The sequence below is a fragment of the Crocodylus siamensis genome, chromosome 2 (genome assembly GCF_052110815.1).
Source record: "Crocodylus siamensis isolate JL-2025a chromosome 2, ASM5211081v1, whole genome shotgun sequence".
Classification (NCBI taxonomy): domain Eukaryota; kingdom Metazoa; phylum Chordata; order Crocodylia; family Crocodylidae; genus Crocodylus; species Crocodylus siamensis.
In genome coordinates, this window is record NC_143396.1 from 194028058 (window position 1) to 194046802 (window position 18745).

At 41.1% G+C, this 18745-nt stretch overlaps 1 protein-coding gene across 10 annotated transcripts in view; it reads left to right on the plus strand.

Moving 5' to 3' along the window:
* Positions 1–18745, plus strand: part of TEAD1 (TEA domain transcription factor 1) — a 240945-nt gene that overhangs the window by 79936 nt on the left and 142264 nt on the right. For 8 of the 10 annotated variants that reach the window (XM_090032721.1, XM_090032718.1, XM_090032719.1 and 5 more), the window contains one exon: positions 3326–3579. The exons of the other annotated variants lie outside the window; for them this stretch is intronic. In XM_090032721.1, the coding sequence (XP_089888847.1) occupies positions 3432–3579 (148 nt within the window). In that variant the 5' untranslated portion in view covers positions 3326–3431. The remainder of the gene's footprint in view (positions 1–3325; positions 3580–18745) is intronic. 10 annotated transcript variants of the gene reach the window in all.

The window sequence follows — 18745 nt, forward strand, 5'->3', positions numbered from 1 at the left end:
GAAGGCTGGTTTATGTGGAGGTCCAAGCTCTTGAATTGTGACCTGGAAGAAGTCAGCAGCAGCGTGTGCTTGGCCTAGAATAAGAGACAGTCTTGGCTTACCTACATGTTGCGGGAAGTGGCCTGGGTGATCTAGTAGGTGGTATACTTTTGCTCGTGAGTCAGCACTGGAGAAATGCTGCTGGCAGGCATCAGGGAGCACTCTGCTGTTGGAGATACTCCCTTCTGATAAAATGTAAAACTGAGTTTTGATCACGCAAGGCTATTAAAGACCTCAGGGCTCATCCTTTTTTAAGTACAGCAACAATAACTTTGCTGCTACGGTGCTTGCTGCGATTCAAGTACAAGGTTCAGATCCTGACAGCATTAAGAAATCCGCCCCTTGAGGTAGAGAAACTGATTTTTTTTTTTTAAGCCCTTTGTGTTTGCTTATCTCTTCCTCTTTTAGGTGAAACTTAAAAATCCAGGCACCATCTGTTTTCACTGGACAATAAAAACCCCGTGTTACTTCCTGGAAGGGTAAATGTTTGCCCTGATACTCTTGGCCAAAGTCCCTGGTCTCACATGGGATTGTTGTGCAGCATGTTGTTTTCCAGTTGACTCCATCTTACAATCAATTTTGCCGGCTATACTGCTTTATTAAAAAGTGTCTAGGAACTGACCAACTTTGATATCAGTGGTTATGTTTGTCGTGGTTATCGGTGAAATGTTTAAAACCAAGATGGGGCTAAACACTATAAAATATGTGGTTGTGTAAAAGGTATTTGTGGCTTTATTCTCCGAGGTACTGAGCAAGCCCAACCGCCATTGGGATCAGTGAAAATTGCATGTGCTCAGTACCTTTTGAAGGTCAGGCCATTACTGTGTTGACAGAGAGACCGCTCCCAGATTTATTTCCAATCTTTAAAAGACATCACCACCTCTCACTGATGCGGCCCTTAGGGATTTTAGGACCTAGTGTCTCAGACAAACAAATGGGTGCTTGCTGCTGATATTTTTTTGCTTTTCAGGAGTTTACCAATACTGAGAAGTGTCTTCAGTAAAGCCAGTGCAGTCTCTGCCTATACTGACTTTCCTGTTCTGTTTCCATGGGTTGCAGATGGGAAGATGAATGCCATCTGCAATTGTAAGAATATGCTGAGAGCCTATGTAGGAATTAGGGTAGTGCTATGAAGATGCTCAAGTCCTGAGTTCCCTGTTTTCCTCTACATGCGGATAAGGCACATCCCAGTCCTTCATTTAGAAAAATAATTATGTAGCCAAGGTGGTTTTATTAATTTTAAGCCACTCACTGATTTGTTTTTTTTTCAATTCCCCCCCACCTTAGCCACCTAAATTCTTTTTGGGTTGTTTGTCTCTTGTTCCTTTTCTGGTATGAAAAAATGTAATATACCTGAATGTGCGGAGGCAAATTTATTCCTGGAGTAACTTCATTGACTTCCACAGAGTTACACCAGGGATGGATTTGGTCTGGCATGGCAGATTTTAGCCTGGAGCAAAGCTTTATAGCAGAGTTGTATTTCTCTCAGAAATATAAAAGGAACACTGACAGATCTGTAGCTGTACTGGTGTGAGCAGGTGCTGTTGTATTAAATTATTTCTTATGAAATTGATTCAGCAACTTGAAGCTTGTAATCTTTGTTCTGTTGTAGTTATGTGGCAGAGACCTTTTAAAACGTAGATTAAATGTATAATATCTTCTCTTATCATTCCCTTCACTGGCATTATTATTTTAAAGGTTTCACCTTTATATATAGCGCAACCTCTGAATGTTATGCATTTGGGTAAGACCTAAATATTGCTGTATTTCCCGCTTAAACACAGTGGACTGAATTTAATCTCTGGAGTAGTTCCTTTGACTCCACTGACATCTGGGATGAATGGGAACAATAGTATTATTTCTATTTTAATTTAACGCATGTATTCTTTAAGAGTTAGTGGCACCAGTTTCTCACTGGTTTAAGGTGACATGCTTACACGGAAGTCAGTGCAGTGACACCAGTTTACACCAGGTGAGAATGCTCCCCTAGATTCTAAAATTATTAGTGTTAAACAAAATGAAGTACATTGCATTTAGTTAAATATTTTTCCTAATAATTTTTCCTAATATTATTTTTCCCCAAATTTCATTAGCTGTAAAATAAATAAAAAAATAAAAAAGAATAACCTGTTGCTTGTGTACAGAGGCATGCAGAAAATGAATTAATAGCTCCCATTCCAAAATAATCACTCTACATGTGTTCCAGGGTGGAATTGAAATGTGCATTTTACTTTCTGTTGGTTTTTACAAACTCAATAATCTCAATAGTAAAGTCACGTTGGGTGCATCTACACATGAAATTAATGTGACACAGTAAACTGTGGATCAATTCAAGCCAGAGTCAGCTGCTTCTGGGTGCAGTGTCTGCACGTGTGTTTAGGGGAGCAGCATCTTAGGCTGGGGCTGAGCAGCAGGCTGGGAGGGGTGAACAGCCCCAGGCTTCTGGAGGCAGCATTGTGTGGTGGAGGGGCTTGCTGGGGCTGCTAAAGTGTGGAGCCATGCGGTAGGAAGCCTCTGCATTTTAGTGCCTTTGTGCCCTAGCCAGTCCCTGTCACCACCTACATGTGCATGTCATTGCACTTAATTACTGTGCGGTAAGATAGTACTATCCACAACTGCACTATCTTACAGTGGAGTGAATTTACTGTGCCTTAATACCGGTGCACATGTAGACAGTGACACTTTACTGCGGAGTTAATTAGTCAGCTCTGCAGTAAAGCTTGTGTGTAGATGCATCCATTGCCCATGTCCAGATGAACACAACTGTAGTATGTGGCACTTCAGACCTCTCTGCGGCACCACGTACCACGCATTCAGGCATTTCCTGCGCTACAACTTGCAGTGCAGGGTTTTTTCCTGACCCTGGAGATCCATGGGTCAAAAAAACCAATGAAGCAGGGCAGTGTACATGGGGACAGAACCTGCTCTGTCCCCATGACAGAACATGCTCTGGCTGCTGGCCAGGCTGCAACCTGCAGGAGTGACATGGCTGTAGCTTTTCCCAGCCCCCGGGCCCCTAGGTAAGGCTGCTGGGGCCAGCAACTGTGTTGGTTCCAGCCTCCCCTATCCCAGCTTAGGTAGCCTGCCATGTGCCAGAGTGTGTGTAGCACAGGTGTTCCCTAGGGGCAGTTAGCAGTGGCACAAGGTGTCCACAAGTGTCCACGCTTGTCTGAATTGTCTGTCATTGGGAAGTTGTGTCATGTCGATTTAGAATTAGGAGTAGCCAAGGACAGTTCATGTCAAATTCCATGTCTTTAATATATATTGTTGTGTTTTTTTCTTTTAGGTTTATTTTCTTTAAGACTCCAGGCTTAGGCTTGGAGACCCCAGCCATCATCATTGAGCCCAGCAGCTGGAGCGGCAGCGAGAGCCCTGCCGAAGACATTGAAAGAATGAGTGATTCTGCAGATAAACCTATTGACAATGATGCAGAAGGTGTCTGGAGCCCTGACATTGAACAGAGCTTTCAGGAGGCTCTAGCTATCTATCCACCATGTGGGAGGAGGAAAATAATCTTATCAGATGAAGGCAAAATGTATGGTAAGTAGTGAGGATTTGATCTTTTGAAATTAATGTCTAGTGAGATGCACACAGCCAGACCTATATTTAGACTAAAGGCCAGATTCTGATCACATTTTTACTGGTACAAATCCGGAGGAACCCTGTGAAATTAAGGGATTTCCTCCCCATTTCACTCTGACTAGCACATTTAGTTACACTGGTCACTTAAGAACTCATAGTAAGGAATTGACTGAAGCCATGCAGTTGCAGAATTGTACTTTTAACAAGCACTAGTATGTGGCTGAATATGTAAAATAAGGTTTTAAAGGTGTATTCCTTGTGGACTTAAAGAGATATGTAAGCGGCCTTCATTTTTGATGAAAAAAATAATAGCGACTTGAACAAGAAATTGGAAATGCAGTTCAAGTGATTGCATGATATAATATACTATGCTTCTATGCTTTAATGCAGAAGTGATAAAGTTCTTGTCACCTCCAGAATCCTCTCAGTGAGCTATGCAAGCTCATTCTTTTTCTTTTCTCAGTGTGAACTACTATAAATTATGTGATGTGCTGACAGCATTTCATAAATATATACTTCATTAAAGAATACAGATGTCTATGCTTATTATTCCAAGAGTGTTTAGTTTTTGTCTTCCCAGTTTACTTCAGCTAATCTCTAACTTCGGAGGCTTATGTTGCCTTTCTTTTAATTTCTGTAAATATTGCTGACTCTAGAGTTTTATTTTGGCTCCTTACATTGTGAAAGGCAGATGGTGGGTTGTTCCTGTGCTCTCTAAGTTCCCACTTACCACGGAGTGCTTTGGTGACTGTTTTTTTTTTTTTTTACTGTTATGGTTAACAATAATCAGGAATCTACCTGATGCATCTTTGCTGGCTGTTAGACTAACTGTTCCTCAATAGTGAAACAAATACTATTTCCCATAATGGGGTGTTGTGTCTTTAACACGGTCCCTTCTCCATAAAGATTAGTAGAAATCTACAGAACAAACTAGCAGGCACTGTAAGGAGAAAGCAGATGGTACTGCAGCTGCCACCAGCTGTGCCCCCTCCCCCAGTACTGGTTGGATGATGTAATGGAAACAAGGACATTTTTTTTTTCTTTCTGTGGTGTTGGAGTCTCTCACAGCCTGTCAATGTCACAGAGAGGCAGAAACAAACCTTAAGGCGTTAGTTTGCAGCTGTCATGTGACCCTTGCAGCCAAATGAAACATAATGTCTGGAAAAATAGAGTTGTGATGAAGCATCTCAGCTGCTGTTGGCAGAAAGTTACTAGGCCCTGGTTTCCTGCTGGATTTTTTTTTTCATATCGGAGAATATAGTTTCTCTTGTGCCCTCCTTCCCTCTGATTTCCGTCTGTTTTGATTGTAATGCCTTTTGTTGTTTCTCTTCAGAAAGAGAAGAAAATTAGTTTAATTAGAAGGTTGTGCTCTTTCTAGCAGGACTTAGAAATGTACATATAAACATGTTTATTATATATTTATGGTTAAAGACTATACTACTACATGGACTCTCGTCAGGCAAAAATAATGTTGGCACAGTTTTTAAAAATCAAGCTCCCTAAATCCATAGTTAATCTACAATAATGACCTCTAATATGTATTTTTTAATTTGGAGAACCTTTTCTGCATGAAATACTGTATTTGTGATGTGATTTATTTAATGAAAATCCACACATGTATGCGTTCAAGGGTTTAATCTTTTACCAATCCTTGATGTAGTTTTAATGGGACTACTGTTCTGAATCTTAAATGCCAAATGATCATTACAGTCTAATTTTAAAAAACTGTCTACATATGCATATTTAATTGCCAATAAATACCTTAAATACCACAAAACCTGGCCAAAATATTATTAATATCTATTTAGTAACTAACTTAAGTGCATATATTGAACTAAAACTTTGATTTAAAGTGTTACTGTTATTTTAAAAAAAGAAATATGTAAGGAAATGTGGAATACTGTATTAGTAGAATTTACATCCTGACTTTTTAGTGGATGAACTCATGTTTCATTCTTCAAGCTGAGTAACTGCTTTGTAGTGTTTGAGGATTTATTGAAACCATGCTAGGTTTCTGAGGACTTTATAATAGAGTCTTATGGCCCTAAGAGCATAATTGTTCTCCAAGGATTTTGAAATCAAAACAGTGTAAGTGTTTTAGATTCTGTGTGGCATAATGAAAATAATTTAATGCCTTTTAGTGGCATACCAAGTTTATTTCCCTTACAGGAGAGACTTTGCAATATCTCAAAGCTTCTACAGAGTTGGGGGATATTGTAATATGTGTCAGTAATTCATAAACCATGTAAGACAAAAGGTCAAGAAAGTACCATTTCATTTTCTGACTGAAATTACCTTTAAATATAGACACTAGAACAAATATGATTTGCTGTATGGACAAATGTCATGATTACTGAAGATGAGTGAAGTTAGGCAACTGTGTTTTTTTTTCTTTCACAAAAATATATTTGAAAGAGAGAAGAATTTGTTCTTGTGGAAGTTTTAAACATCTACCACAGATTTAACATATATTGTAATATTAGCAGAATTCCTTCGGTATTCCTTTGTGATTATCTAAAAGGTCTGTGGAAGAGCTTGTAGATCTGGTTGGGTGTGGACTACCTGCTTGCTTACTTTATTTTAGGGGTGCGTGCAGGCATTCCTGGGCTTTTTAAAATGCCAAAAGTATACTTACAAGGGGTAATTTGTGGTCTTTAAACCTATGGTTTAAAGGAGTGTTTGTAGTTTATCTGTTAATTTGATTTAGTTATTTTTAAATTTGATTATTAATTTGACTCTTTCACACCATGTAATATTTTTGGAGGGGAGGAAAAAGTGGAGCCATTAGCTGATATCTCAATTCTAGTTCTTTTAACTCAATTTTCTGTCAACTCCAGCCTTCCATAAAAGTAACGTGCAAGACCAAAACAGAAGGGCAAAATAAGTTTTCTAGCCATTGTCTCCTGCAAAGGAGTTTTTCAGGAATGTTGTGGTTTGGGGTGGGTGGCCTTCTGCTGCAAACCCAGTGAGCCCATGGAAAAAGGAACTTGTATATCCACAGGCATAATGATATTTTGAAGCCATAATGATGCCTTCAATTTCTGTGACTTGCTTATGCCCTCCATTTTTTGTTTTTTCTCCATTCTTTGGCCATCTTTTTGATCTTTACTACGGTGGTATTGATGCAATAGCTGCGGGTAAAAAATGGAAGTGACTAAAAAAACTTGGTTCAGGAAAACTTATCCTGCAAACTGATAAGTACCTTTTCAACCCTCTTTGAGGAAATGGTTGAATAAAGACCATAGAAAAGATAGGCTACTCTTTTATACTGTGTAGCTTAAATTTGCTGTTCAGGATTAGTGTAGGAAGGATTTTGACATCATCTTTCATTGCATTAAAAAAGGTTTTTGATAAATTCAGATATGATTGGTAACAAGAAGTGCAGCTCTGCTGGACTTATTTCCCATCCCATAAATTAAGCATCACAAATGTCTGTTGTTCTAGCACATACTAAAACCTGCAGACCATTAGAGGGCATTGGTTGTCCTGTATTTGTACTTAATTCAAATTGTTGGTCTTTTTCTGTTGACAGTTTAGTTACTTGTAACAATTCCTGTGAACTCACTTATTGGCAAGGTACTTGCCTGCACTTGTCTCTGCTCCTGCAAAGACTGTGTTTTGGAAAAATCAGAAGAATGAAAGCTACTTTGAAATGCAGCCTTAATTCATCCCTGGTGTAACACTGCAGTCAGTAAAGTTACAGTAGGACTGAATTTGCTCCAGTGTGTTTGTTTTCATTTACCTGTAATTTAGACATATCAAAGACATAACTTAGATACACTTTCAAAATGATGTCAGAGTCATTTAAAACTGTCATTAAGGGAAATAACTGCAGACATGCAGTTATTTTACTACCTCATGCAGATATTTTACTATTAAGATTACTGACTCAGCCTAGCAAAGATGGCTTTTGTATTTTATTGAGATATTTAATCTTTTAAATTAAAAAAATGATATAAAGATTAACTTGGGGAGCATGTTAGTTATTACAATTATAATTTACTCGGTAGAATCTGTATAGGAAAAAGAACAATTTATTAATAACGATTTAACAGAGGCTTACAGAATCTGTTTACTTATTCTGAAAAGATTAATAAGCACTATTTAAAGTTACAAAAGTACACTATAGTCTTGCAAAACTCTTACATTAATGTAACAGTCTGTCCTTATGCAGGTGGTAGTGAAAAGCCGCATGATGCCGTACTCACCCATCATACAAAACATTCTACTAAGACAAAGATAATTTTTGCAAAACTTAAAGCACTGTACATTAATTGAACATTAAATTAATAGCTAATACCGCAGCAAAAGACTCACTTCTGTCAAGATTATGTAATACTTTAGTATAGTGGTATTCCTACAGCTTCTCTTTCACTGGCTTTTATCAGCAGGTATCCTGGATTTCCCTGATTAAACTCAACTCCCCCCCCCCCCCCCCCCCCCCCAAATTCTCATAAAAAATTTTAAATTCTCTAATAAACCCCCCAAAGTCTGTGATTAAAATTAAAGCCCCCTCACTTCCCTGCCCCCCCCCCCGGCTCTACTCATGCCCCTCACTCCCTGCCCGAGCCCACCAGCCTTGCTTGTGCCCGTCACTCTCCCCTGCCAGACCCCCAGCCCTACTAGTGTCCATTGCCCCCCACCCACAGCCCCCTGCTCCCCCAGAGGGGGCCCACAGACCCTTGCCCCTGGCAGGAAGTGGCAGCTGCTGCAATGGAGCAGAGCCCAGCTCTGCCCCTGCTGCCTGCCTGCTGCAGGCTCAGGTGGGTGGGGCCAGCTCCCCACCGCTGTGCACGCTCCTGGGGGCATGGGGGGACTTGCGCTTTCCAGATCTGTGCATGGGGCAGGGGAGGGCTGCCCACGGTAGGGTTGGGCTCCTGCCCTGCTGCCCCTCCCCCAGGGCCTCTGCAGTCCAGTGGGTGAAACCTGGCAGTGCAGGACAGAGTGGGGCCAAACAGGAAAGTTGCTTGCTGCTGTAAGCTTTGTGCTGCCCTGACTATGCGCCCCTTGTGTGCGCAGTAGCAGTGAGGGACACAACCCCACACCGCTTCTCCTACTGCTGCGCACTTGCAGGAGACTCACTGCCAGGACAGCATGGGGCTTGCAGTGGCAAGGAGATCCCAGTGCAGCCCCACTCTGCCCTGTAGTGCCAGGTTGCACCCTCTGGGCTGTGCAGGCCCCTGGGGAAGGCAGCAGAACAGGGAGCCCAAGCTTGCAGTGGGCAGCATGCAGCCCCCACCCTGCACACAGCCCCCGGGAGTACATGCAGCAGTAGGGAGCCAGCGTCTTCCCTGTCCCCTGGACAAATTGCCTGCAACCCTGTCCTGCTCCCTGCTCGTGCTCTGTGGCTGCGCATTGTATCCCCAGCCCCCAAGCCTTTTGCACTGCCCAGCTTGACAGCAGCCCCAGCCCTGCCCAACTCCCTTCCTCCCTATGGGGGGCCTCAATCACCCTTCCCCCACCCCTCACTTACCTGCGTGAGCTGCTCTTCCCACTGCCTGGCAGCCATACACATGGATATGCACATGGTGCCCCCTGCTTGAACGCCCTCCTCCTGCTCCCTGCAGCCCTTTGCAGACTGGAACTCTGCCAGCCTGCAGAATGCTCTTTGCAAAACTGCAAAATCTACAGGTTTCTCCAATAAAATGGGAAATCTCTGTTTGCCTATGGTAAAAGGTAAAATCCATAGGTTTCTCCTTTTTGCCATGGGAAGCAGGAAACTTAGATGAATAGCTGTGTGGAAAATATAGAAACTAGTTACTTGTTTATCATTGCTTTCAATTTTAGAAGTTCCATTCAAGTTTACTGCCTCTATAAAGACATCAGCACCTTATAAAGTTTTCACATATTAAATGTATTCAAATGCGAATAAGGTAGTCAGAGTGATGAAATACCAGATGTGAAGTATCAGGTTGCATGTTTATTCATCTGTTACTGCAATCATTGTACAGAGATACGTTCTTGTATTTTCTGTCTCACAGCAACATACACAAAATGCACCCGTTATAGGACACCTATTATGAAAGTTACTATTTAGGTTACTTAGACAGTAAACAAATCTGTCTCGAAACATTCTTGCAATCCTGTGATTGTTCACTGTATTACATCATCATACTGTGTATGCAGGAAGATGCGTTGCGTATCCGTGCTGAACAGTAATCATTTCTGTCAATAAAAGTGACAAAAATGGAACTGGTGAAAACGGTCTAGTGATAGTTCCCTTTTCCGCAACATGGGAGGCCAGACTTTAGTTTTTGTACCTTAGTCCCTCAGGACTAAATGCTGATTGGGTCAGGAATTGGGATTGAGAGGTAAAACCTCCTGAGGGTTAAAAGAATTTTCTCTTCTGCTGCCAACTTCCAAACCTCAGGAAAATACAAGCAGTGATTTAACAATCCTTATTATTGTTAAATTGTAATATTCCTACTTGGGAAGCCAGTGGGAGAAGGCTCAGGGGGTCAATCTGAGTGCCTGTGTAGTATGATACAGTCCCACATGGCACTTGTTACCAAATCTCCCCTCCTCTTCATCCCCCTCCCCTCTGCTTTTCCTCCCTCCACCAGTTACGTTGAACCAGGAGAATGACGTATTAATTAGTTTAATAAATTATACTGGTAAGTTCTGCCAGAAAGTTTTGCACAGGAACAGTGTACTTCCTATGAAAGTGCTCTTGAGAAAGTTCTACCCCTTTTGTCTTAGCTATGCAGATGCAGAAAGCCCTGTATAAACCTTTGGATGTAAAGCAGAATGTCAGCTAAACACTTCAGCCTTCATCCAAATTATTTATCATATGGTATCCATCTGTAGAGTAGAATTAGTTCTCAGTGGCCACGTCTACACAAGACACTGACTGCACAGTTCTTGCTGTGCAGTCAGTTAGTATTTGCATACACAAATGCTAAATGACTGTGCAGTAACCAGAGTTACTGAGCAGTAGCATCACCCAATGGCTTTTAGGTGATGCTGACTGCATGGTATCTTGTTATTACTACGCTGTAGTGTCACGTCATGCTTTCTGCCATGCGATGCTACTGCGCAGTCAGTGTCTTGTGTAGACTCAGCCAGTCTTTTTGAAATAGAGACTTAAGTGCTTGGTAAAGTGGCAGTTTCTGTTCAGGAATGTGTATGTCAGCAGCCACCCCTATTAATACTAGATAGAAAAGAGAGCAATTTTCCCCTTTTATAACAGTGTAAATATATGTAAAAATGGATTTATTAAAGGCACATGTGCTGGAAATGGGAGCAGCTCCTTTTTGGCTTAGTGAAGTATAGCAGCACTAAAATGATGCAACCTCACTAGAACATCCAGGACATGTATTAAAAGGCTGCTGAATGTGATTTATATTAGTTCAGCCCTTTTTTTTCCTCCAAGGTTCATTTCACAACTTTATCCTGACATCCTATAATTTCAGAAGTCTTAGTTTTTCCAGTCCTGTGAAAAGGATTTGTAATTCTAGGGAAGGAAGTTACTATAGCTTAAGTCAGCGATCAGCAACCTTTTAAAGATGCAGGCTGGATTGATCCAGTTTGTGTCAGAGGTGACTGGGCAGACACTAGGACCCAGATGTTGCTACTATTTTTGCCCACATCAGTACCAGAAAGCAACTGCTGCTGAAGCCCTCCACTGTCAAATCCTGCCTTAGCCCCTTGTCCACAGGCAGGAACAAAATTGTTCTGTGGGCTGCCTACCCCTGGTCTAAGTTAGTTGGCCTGATGGATCAGAGAAGGTCAGTAGCCCAATACCCAAGCATCAGGAAAGTGGACAGACATCTAGAAAAACCTATATATGCAGAGAATATAGAATAACAAGCACTTCCTTTGATTTAATGTGTTTCAATTACCCCTTACAAATACTACAGAGCAAACATCTGCCCCAGTTCAGCAGAAAGCAACTCAGGGACAGTAAGCGGCACTAAGGTTTGCAGGAAGCCTCATAGGCTTGAAAGAGGCTATCATGCAGTAGAAGGTCACAGGCAATAATAGGTTAGATAGGTCAAGGTCACATTGATAAGTGTTACATGAGACTATCCTAGAAGTTCTTCCTTTCTTTCCAGCTGGGTTTTCTCCCAGATCTTAGAAATCAGCTGGATCCGTGTCACAAAATTTAAGCATGGGTTCACCAAATTGTGTTCTCTGGAAAGGTGTTATCACAGGAATGGGGAAAGTGTCATTTTTAGCGTGGACAGTGGTGTCCAATTGCTTTTTAAAGAATATCTCTTTAGAAAAGAGCTGTATTGAAAGACAGTGTTGGAGGGAAGTCTCAGTCATTGTTTTCAGAGAGATTTGAACAGCATAGAGAGCGGTGCTACTACACGTTCACAACCAACTAAAATGAAATCCAGCCATAAAGAAGCTGAATTATCAAAGAGCATTTTCTGGAAGTACAGACTTCTGGACAGCTGTTCTTGTCATGCAGAGCTTGGACTATTGTATTGATTGGGTCTGACAGATATCTCAACTGTGTAGATAAGCAAACTCCACCCTAATGATTTTCTTTTTCCTACTGGATCTGCTTGGTTTGGCTCTGGCCACAACTAAGAGAAAAATACAAATGGAGACCTTGACTTGTATCATCTGAAATCTTCTAGGAATGCATGGGTTATTGGAGACGTGGAATTTTCTTCTGATGCACAGCTTTATACTATGCATCACAATAGAGTCCTACTGAGCTTGCATAGAAAACATGCCATGCTGGTCATATGATTCTTGCATTAGTCTTGAGGTTGTTATGCAGAACTAATACTTGCTTTAAAATGTTTATTCCTCATGAACAGGGACCTTGGTTTTCTCTGATTTAAAAAAAAAAAATCCCTAATTTTCGGTTTAAAAAAAGTAACCCTAAATCCACATTTTCCCATGATTAAAGTGGAACACCACTAATAAATACATAACTATATAAATGTGTGTGTGTGTGTGTTTCATTTTAATCATGGAAAAATGTAGATTTTGGGTTGCTTTAAAAAAAATGAAAATTGAGGATTTTTAAAAAAAATCAGAAACCAGGATCCCTGCTCGTGAAATACATAATTTTGCAAACACTAGTCCTGCTATTGTGTGAATATTTCCTTAGCACACAAGCAATATATTGTAGGACACTTGGTCTGAAATAGAAGACATCACTGAAGACTGGGCACTGCTATTGATTTTACTTTGACCATATAACATCTCTTAGAATTAAATAATTCAGAGTCTGTTCAAGGAGAAGAAGTAGTGATTTCAGCTATTTAGGTTGTAGCTTTTAAAGCCTCTTTTAGCTCTGGGTATTCTAAACTTATTATATTGATTCAACCAAAGGAGGATTTTTGTTGGAAAAATAATCTATGTAGGGAAAAAAGAACTGAGCATAAGCATACTGGTGCCAAGCTATGAATACACTTCTAAAATGTAGAAAACTAGTGTTTCTGCCTAGGGACACACTTGGCTAATTAAGTTCACTGGTGGGCACAGTGATGACTCCTGACTTGGCAGGAAAATAGAACTTCAAGAGACACACTTGTTGCTAAGAATGTCAGCAAGGTGTCTTACCCAGAGAGGATTCAAGTAAAGACCAGCAGTGCACAGAGACCTTGCTCAGCTCTGGAATTTTCTGCTTAGGAAGCTCAGAGATGCTGCTGGAGTAATTTCTCCTATTCACACATTCAGGTTTTGTATTTGATGGGCCTCCATTATAAATTACCGTTTTAATATATTAAAGTGCATCAGGACAGACTACGTAGTTATCTGGCCAAATGCCCTTCAGATTTAAACCTGAATTGTGCCATCAAGGTTTTTGTACAGGGTGTAAGCACAAATTCTGACCCAGTATTTCTAAGGGTCTAAGTGCTATGGAATTTGCAGTGCTGCATGCATGACTGGTAGAATGCTGACTCCTTCAAACTTTCCTCTGTAGAACAGAGGAATGGCATGGCCCTTACTTCCTCTGAGGATGTTCTGCATTGTATAGTGATCAGGTAAATTTTGAAGCACTTTTTGGTCTTTAATAGCTAGCACTAGACCAGTGGTGCCCAAACCTCTAGCCCTGCATGCCAGGTCTATCCACAGGCTGGGTCCAGCCAGTGGGCCCAATCCAGTGTGAGGGGCATGTGTGGCTGGGGCCCAATCCAGCCACACTGAAAGAGGCAGGCTGGGGCTTGATCTGGCTGCACAGTGCTTGAAAGTTTGGAAGTGGGGGAGGGATGACAGTGAATTTCCTGACCTGTGGGGAGCCCCATGAGTTGGATGCCATGGCTGCCAGGATTGAGCATCCGTGCATTAGACAGTCTTGTATTCTAAAATTCCATGAAAAACTGCATCTTGGCTCTGAAAGTGCCAGAGGTTAGTCTTGACCTCTGCATTTCCTAACTTCATAATGTTCATAATTTGTTTCTGGTGCTAACTGCAGAGTAGGGCTGTGCAAAACATCAGCGTTCCACTTGGACATCTGTTTCGGCATTTTGACAGAAAAGTGCTTTGTTTTGAGTTTTGTTTCATTTCGAAAACACTGTTCTGTTCCATTTTGTCAAAATGGCTTTGCTGTTTTGACACTGTTTCAACGTTTCAGTTGGGCTGGGAAAGGGAACTCAGCCCAATCACAGCCCTGGTTCTCCCCTGTCTCCCACCACCTGGCTGGCTGCTTTGAAACTCAAATTGTTTTGAAATTTTCCCACGTTTTGACTGCCCTCATTTCATTTTTAGGCTGTTTTGAAGCCCTTCATTTCGTTTCAATTTCACTGTTTCGAGCTTGAAATGATTCGAAACAGTGTTGAAACAAAACAGCCAGCAAAATTTCACACAGCCATACTGCAGAGTAGAGGAAGCATCTAAATGGGTCAAAGCTGATACATTATTGCTAATAATTCTGCAGTCCTCTACATAGTCTTCAGGTGCAGGGACACATCTTGGTATAAAGGAATTGTTTTGGGCATCTTTGAAACCCTTTGCAAAGAATTATAGAATTTATCTGATAGTTTTGGGAAGAGGAGGGCTCGAAACAGTGGACAGCAAATAAAAAAAAAAGTTTTTCCTTCCTGCTGACAGGAAAGATGTGCCCGTGTAAAAGTATGAAAATTAGTTTAAGCCAAATTTTTTCAAACAAGGGCTTGAATTCGGCTGCTCATTCTAGCAGACTAGAAACATTTCATACTTAGTTGCCTGAAGCTTTTTCACTTTTGTTTGCTTACAAATTATCATTCACTTGCATTAGGGCAGTGTGTAAAAAAACAAACAAACAAGCAAACATAAATTAAATTGTCTTACATCAGGGGTGTCCAGATATGATCTACGGGCCAGATCTGGCCTACAGAGCCCTATCATCAAGCCTGTGGTGCTGCCTATGGATCTTAAGTGGATCCACATGCCACGTGCAGAGAGCCCTGGACTGGCCCTGCATGATGTATATAACAGTAGCTGGCCCTTGTGGCTATGTACAGTCAAAAAGCCCAAGGCTTAATTGATTCAGTCTTTGCAGGTTAGTTCTAAGCTGCAGAGATGGAACTGATAATCAAATGAATACACATTCACTTTTGATTCAAGAAATGCCACCACATTCCTGCAGTGGCTCAAGTCAGAAGCCAGTGGAGGGGTGGGGGGGGCACTATAGCATGCTTGCCAGCCACTCCAACGCTTTTCCTCCCTCCCTGCTGAAGCAAATGAGGCATGGCCAGGCTATGCTATGCCTGGGCAGGGGAGTTGGCGGGGGGAGGGGAAGGTAGTAGCATTGAATTCATAAAAGCTTGAACAAGAAATACTTTTTCAGAGAAAGAACTAAAACTGAAAGTTATAAACACAGCATGAGACGTGCATTTGCTTACTCTTCCTGCTGCCCCTGGAGTCTCTGGGATTTGCAGTCCAGACTCACAGCAGCAGACTCTGAAGAGTTGCTTGTCACTTCCTCTTCCTGTTTCCAGGTGCCTCTTGGATTTGTAGTCCACAGTCACAGCCAGCGCTAAGTTTAGCAGGGCAGGGAAGCTCCATGCTCAGGAAAGGTGAGTTTAATTCCCTCTCCCTGGCCCCAGACCCCAGCAGTGGTTTATGGGGGAGGGGGCCAGTAAGCCAGCCAGCAAGGAGAGTGATCTACTCCTCACTGCTCTGGCTAGGAAACAGAGGGCCAGAGCCAGCCTTGTTCTCTGGAGCAGACAGCCCAGTCCAGCCCAGCCCAGCCCAGGGCTGAAAAGCATGCTGGGATACTGGGGGACTCTGATTTAACTTAAACTAGGAAGAGGTCTGGGACAGAAGTTTCATAAACTGGTTTGACATAAATCAGTTAAGTCTGATACTACATTCAATGAGGTTCATTTTAAACCAACTTCAGCCATTTTCAAAACTGGTTTACATGCACTGAATTTGTTTTGTTACAGGTTTAAACCAGTTTTTGATCACTTAAACCAGTTTATGTGTAACTTCTGTCCATGCCCTGTAAGTCCAGCTCCATGAAGCACATGCAACGCTCATCCTGGACCAGCTGGGCTTCAGGTCCCAGTCTGGCCTGCAGAATGGGCCCATCTCCAATTCCAGCCCATGGGGTCTGATGAGTATGGTTATTCCTGCCTTACATTTTATATCAATATATTTTATTTATGACAAGGTAGTAACACCCTCTGTGGAAATGTGGAAAATAGATTCCCTGAGTGTTTTGGGACTCAAAATCTCATAAGTTTATACATGAGAATGGAGAAAGGGCAGCTTTGGCAAGCTCAGGTAGGAGGCAAAACCTATGTAAACCAATTCCATCTAGGAGGGGACAGCGAGGCCTATCCTAGTTTATAACTATTGCAGACCACAGTGGATAGGTAGTAAAACCATTTTCATAGGAAAAGTGGCTTTTAACTTGCTGTAGTGGATGCCTGTATATGTTCTGGAAACTTTAACATTTGACATTTTAGATAGAAATTTCCTTAAGGCAGAGACTGGATTTCCATTTATGTTTCATGCAGCCTCAGGCAAACTGTTGGTCCTAAATACATAGTGAAATTTTTAGTAAAACTAATATAAAATTAAGCTTCCTAATAAATATATAACTGCCTATTTCCTAGCACATAAAGTTTTACCCAGTCAAGCAGCCTCTAAAAGATTAAACGCAAAGAATCTGATATAAACCCCCAACAAGTAAATGCAACAGCTACTGTTGATAGAGCCCTTCATTGCTTGCTTTTACAGTTTGTCATGTGACCTGCTCTGAGGAGGATCTGCAAGGGAATGTTACCACACCAAATCCTAGCAGTTATTTAGATAAGAGAGCGCTTCACCAGAGCTACAGGGGAACTGACCTTTCAGAACAGCATGTGAATGATTTGCTTCTGCCCTCCATCAGAATTTCACACTGTAGGAAGAACTGTGGACTTAGTTTTGACATTACATAGTAGGCTTGCCTGGAGAGACTGATTAGAAGGTGAACTGATTTAGTTAATTCTTAGGCCAATTCTGTTCACTTCTTGGGTTTGGCTGGCCTCTTCCAGCTAGTTTTCTGGACCAGTCATTAAAAACACTTTTCAGAGTTGCAAATTACTAAGGCACTACTCATAGAAGTCAGTGTAGACTGGACTGAAGCTGGCGAATAAAGTTAACAGAATAGATGCTGTGAAAGAAAGTGCTTAAGGAACAGGGAAACGAGAATCTGGAGTAATCTGATGGTATTAAAAAAAATTAAAATTAGGTTAAATTTTAAGAGAAAATTTATTGAATGCTAGTTTTAGAATGCTGAATAATCTTGCAAGAGACATGCACTGCATAAAACATTTTAAAAGAAAGCCTTGATAAAGCCCTTGAGAATATACCGTACGAAACAGTCCTGTGCCAGCATTGAGAGTGGTGAGATATCTGGAAAATAATTTCTAGGATATAATTTCTGGGATTTGGGAAGTGGCCTGAGGTTTGGAAAAACCTATAGGCTCTCTTTGTATTCTTGAGCATTTATTCACGTAAGTCATTCCACTGACTTCATTGGGACTTCTTTTGTTTCTGTTACTTGCCAAAGTAGAAGCTTCATGACTAGCTCTGTGTTTGCGTTATGTGGGTACTGCTTCGGTAGGGAACCCTTGCATGTGTTGCACCATTTGGAGATAACTTCATGGTAGGACTTCTGTGAGCTTGGAGGTAAAAAAGAAACATGCAAAAAAAGCTTATCTTTTCTATGGGCCATTAAATGATTACCATCATGTTGCAGTCTTTGTACTGAGCTTCCTACAACACACCCTTCTGAAATTGAGAAAGCAGGTTACATCATCCTAGAAGCTTTGTGAGCTCCATATAGAGAAGTGCAGTGGGCTGTCAACTGCCATTTATAATTATGATGATACTGATGATGATAATGATGATGATGATAACAACAATAATAATAATGATTATTATCATTGTTATGATTAATTTGTTTTAGTATTGCCTTGAAGCCAACCAAGATTGGGATCCCATTCTTCTAGATGCTGTTTAAGGAGAAAATGAGAGATGGCCCTTGTCACACACAAATTATAAGAAACAAATTGAATTGAAAAATAATACAGCATTCAGCTGAAGTTTTGATACTTCATAAATTGATGTGAAATATATGCATTATTTTTAATGTAGTGGCTGGTGAAAATAAAATGATTTCATTTCTTTGAAAACATCATTATTTATGGAACATAAAAGTCCAGCTTTTGACTTTGCTGATTTAGAAAATATGTTTGACTCAGTTTACCCCTCAGTTACGTTGTTGTAAATCTAATGGAGTGGTCAGATGTATGACAAGGTAACCCAGAGCAGAATTGGGGTCCTTCACATTAAAAATTCAATTTACCACAGCAATAACTTCTACCTTGTAGGAAAGTATATAAAGATCTTGCAGACCTCTCTTTCTGTACAAGAAATATGAACTACAGTAACGTGGACAAGTAATTAATGTTGTGCAGGGTGTCTAGGGGCAAACTTAATTGGTTGCTGTGGAAAATCCATGTGCCATGCAGATTTAGGATCTATTTGCCAATGCCCCATAATTTAAAATGTCATATGGGGGGGGAAGGGGGAGTGGTGGAAATCAATCCCTCGTATTGTACATTAGTATTAGTACGTTGCTTGCTTGTTCATCGTGATGTGTACAAGAAGACTTGCTAAAATAATAGCAGGTGGTATAGTGTGAACTCATCCCCATTCCCTGTACTAAGGAGTAAACTTA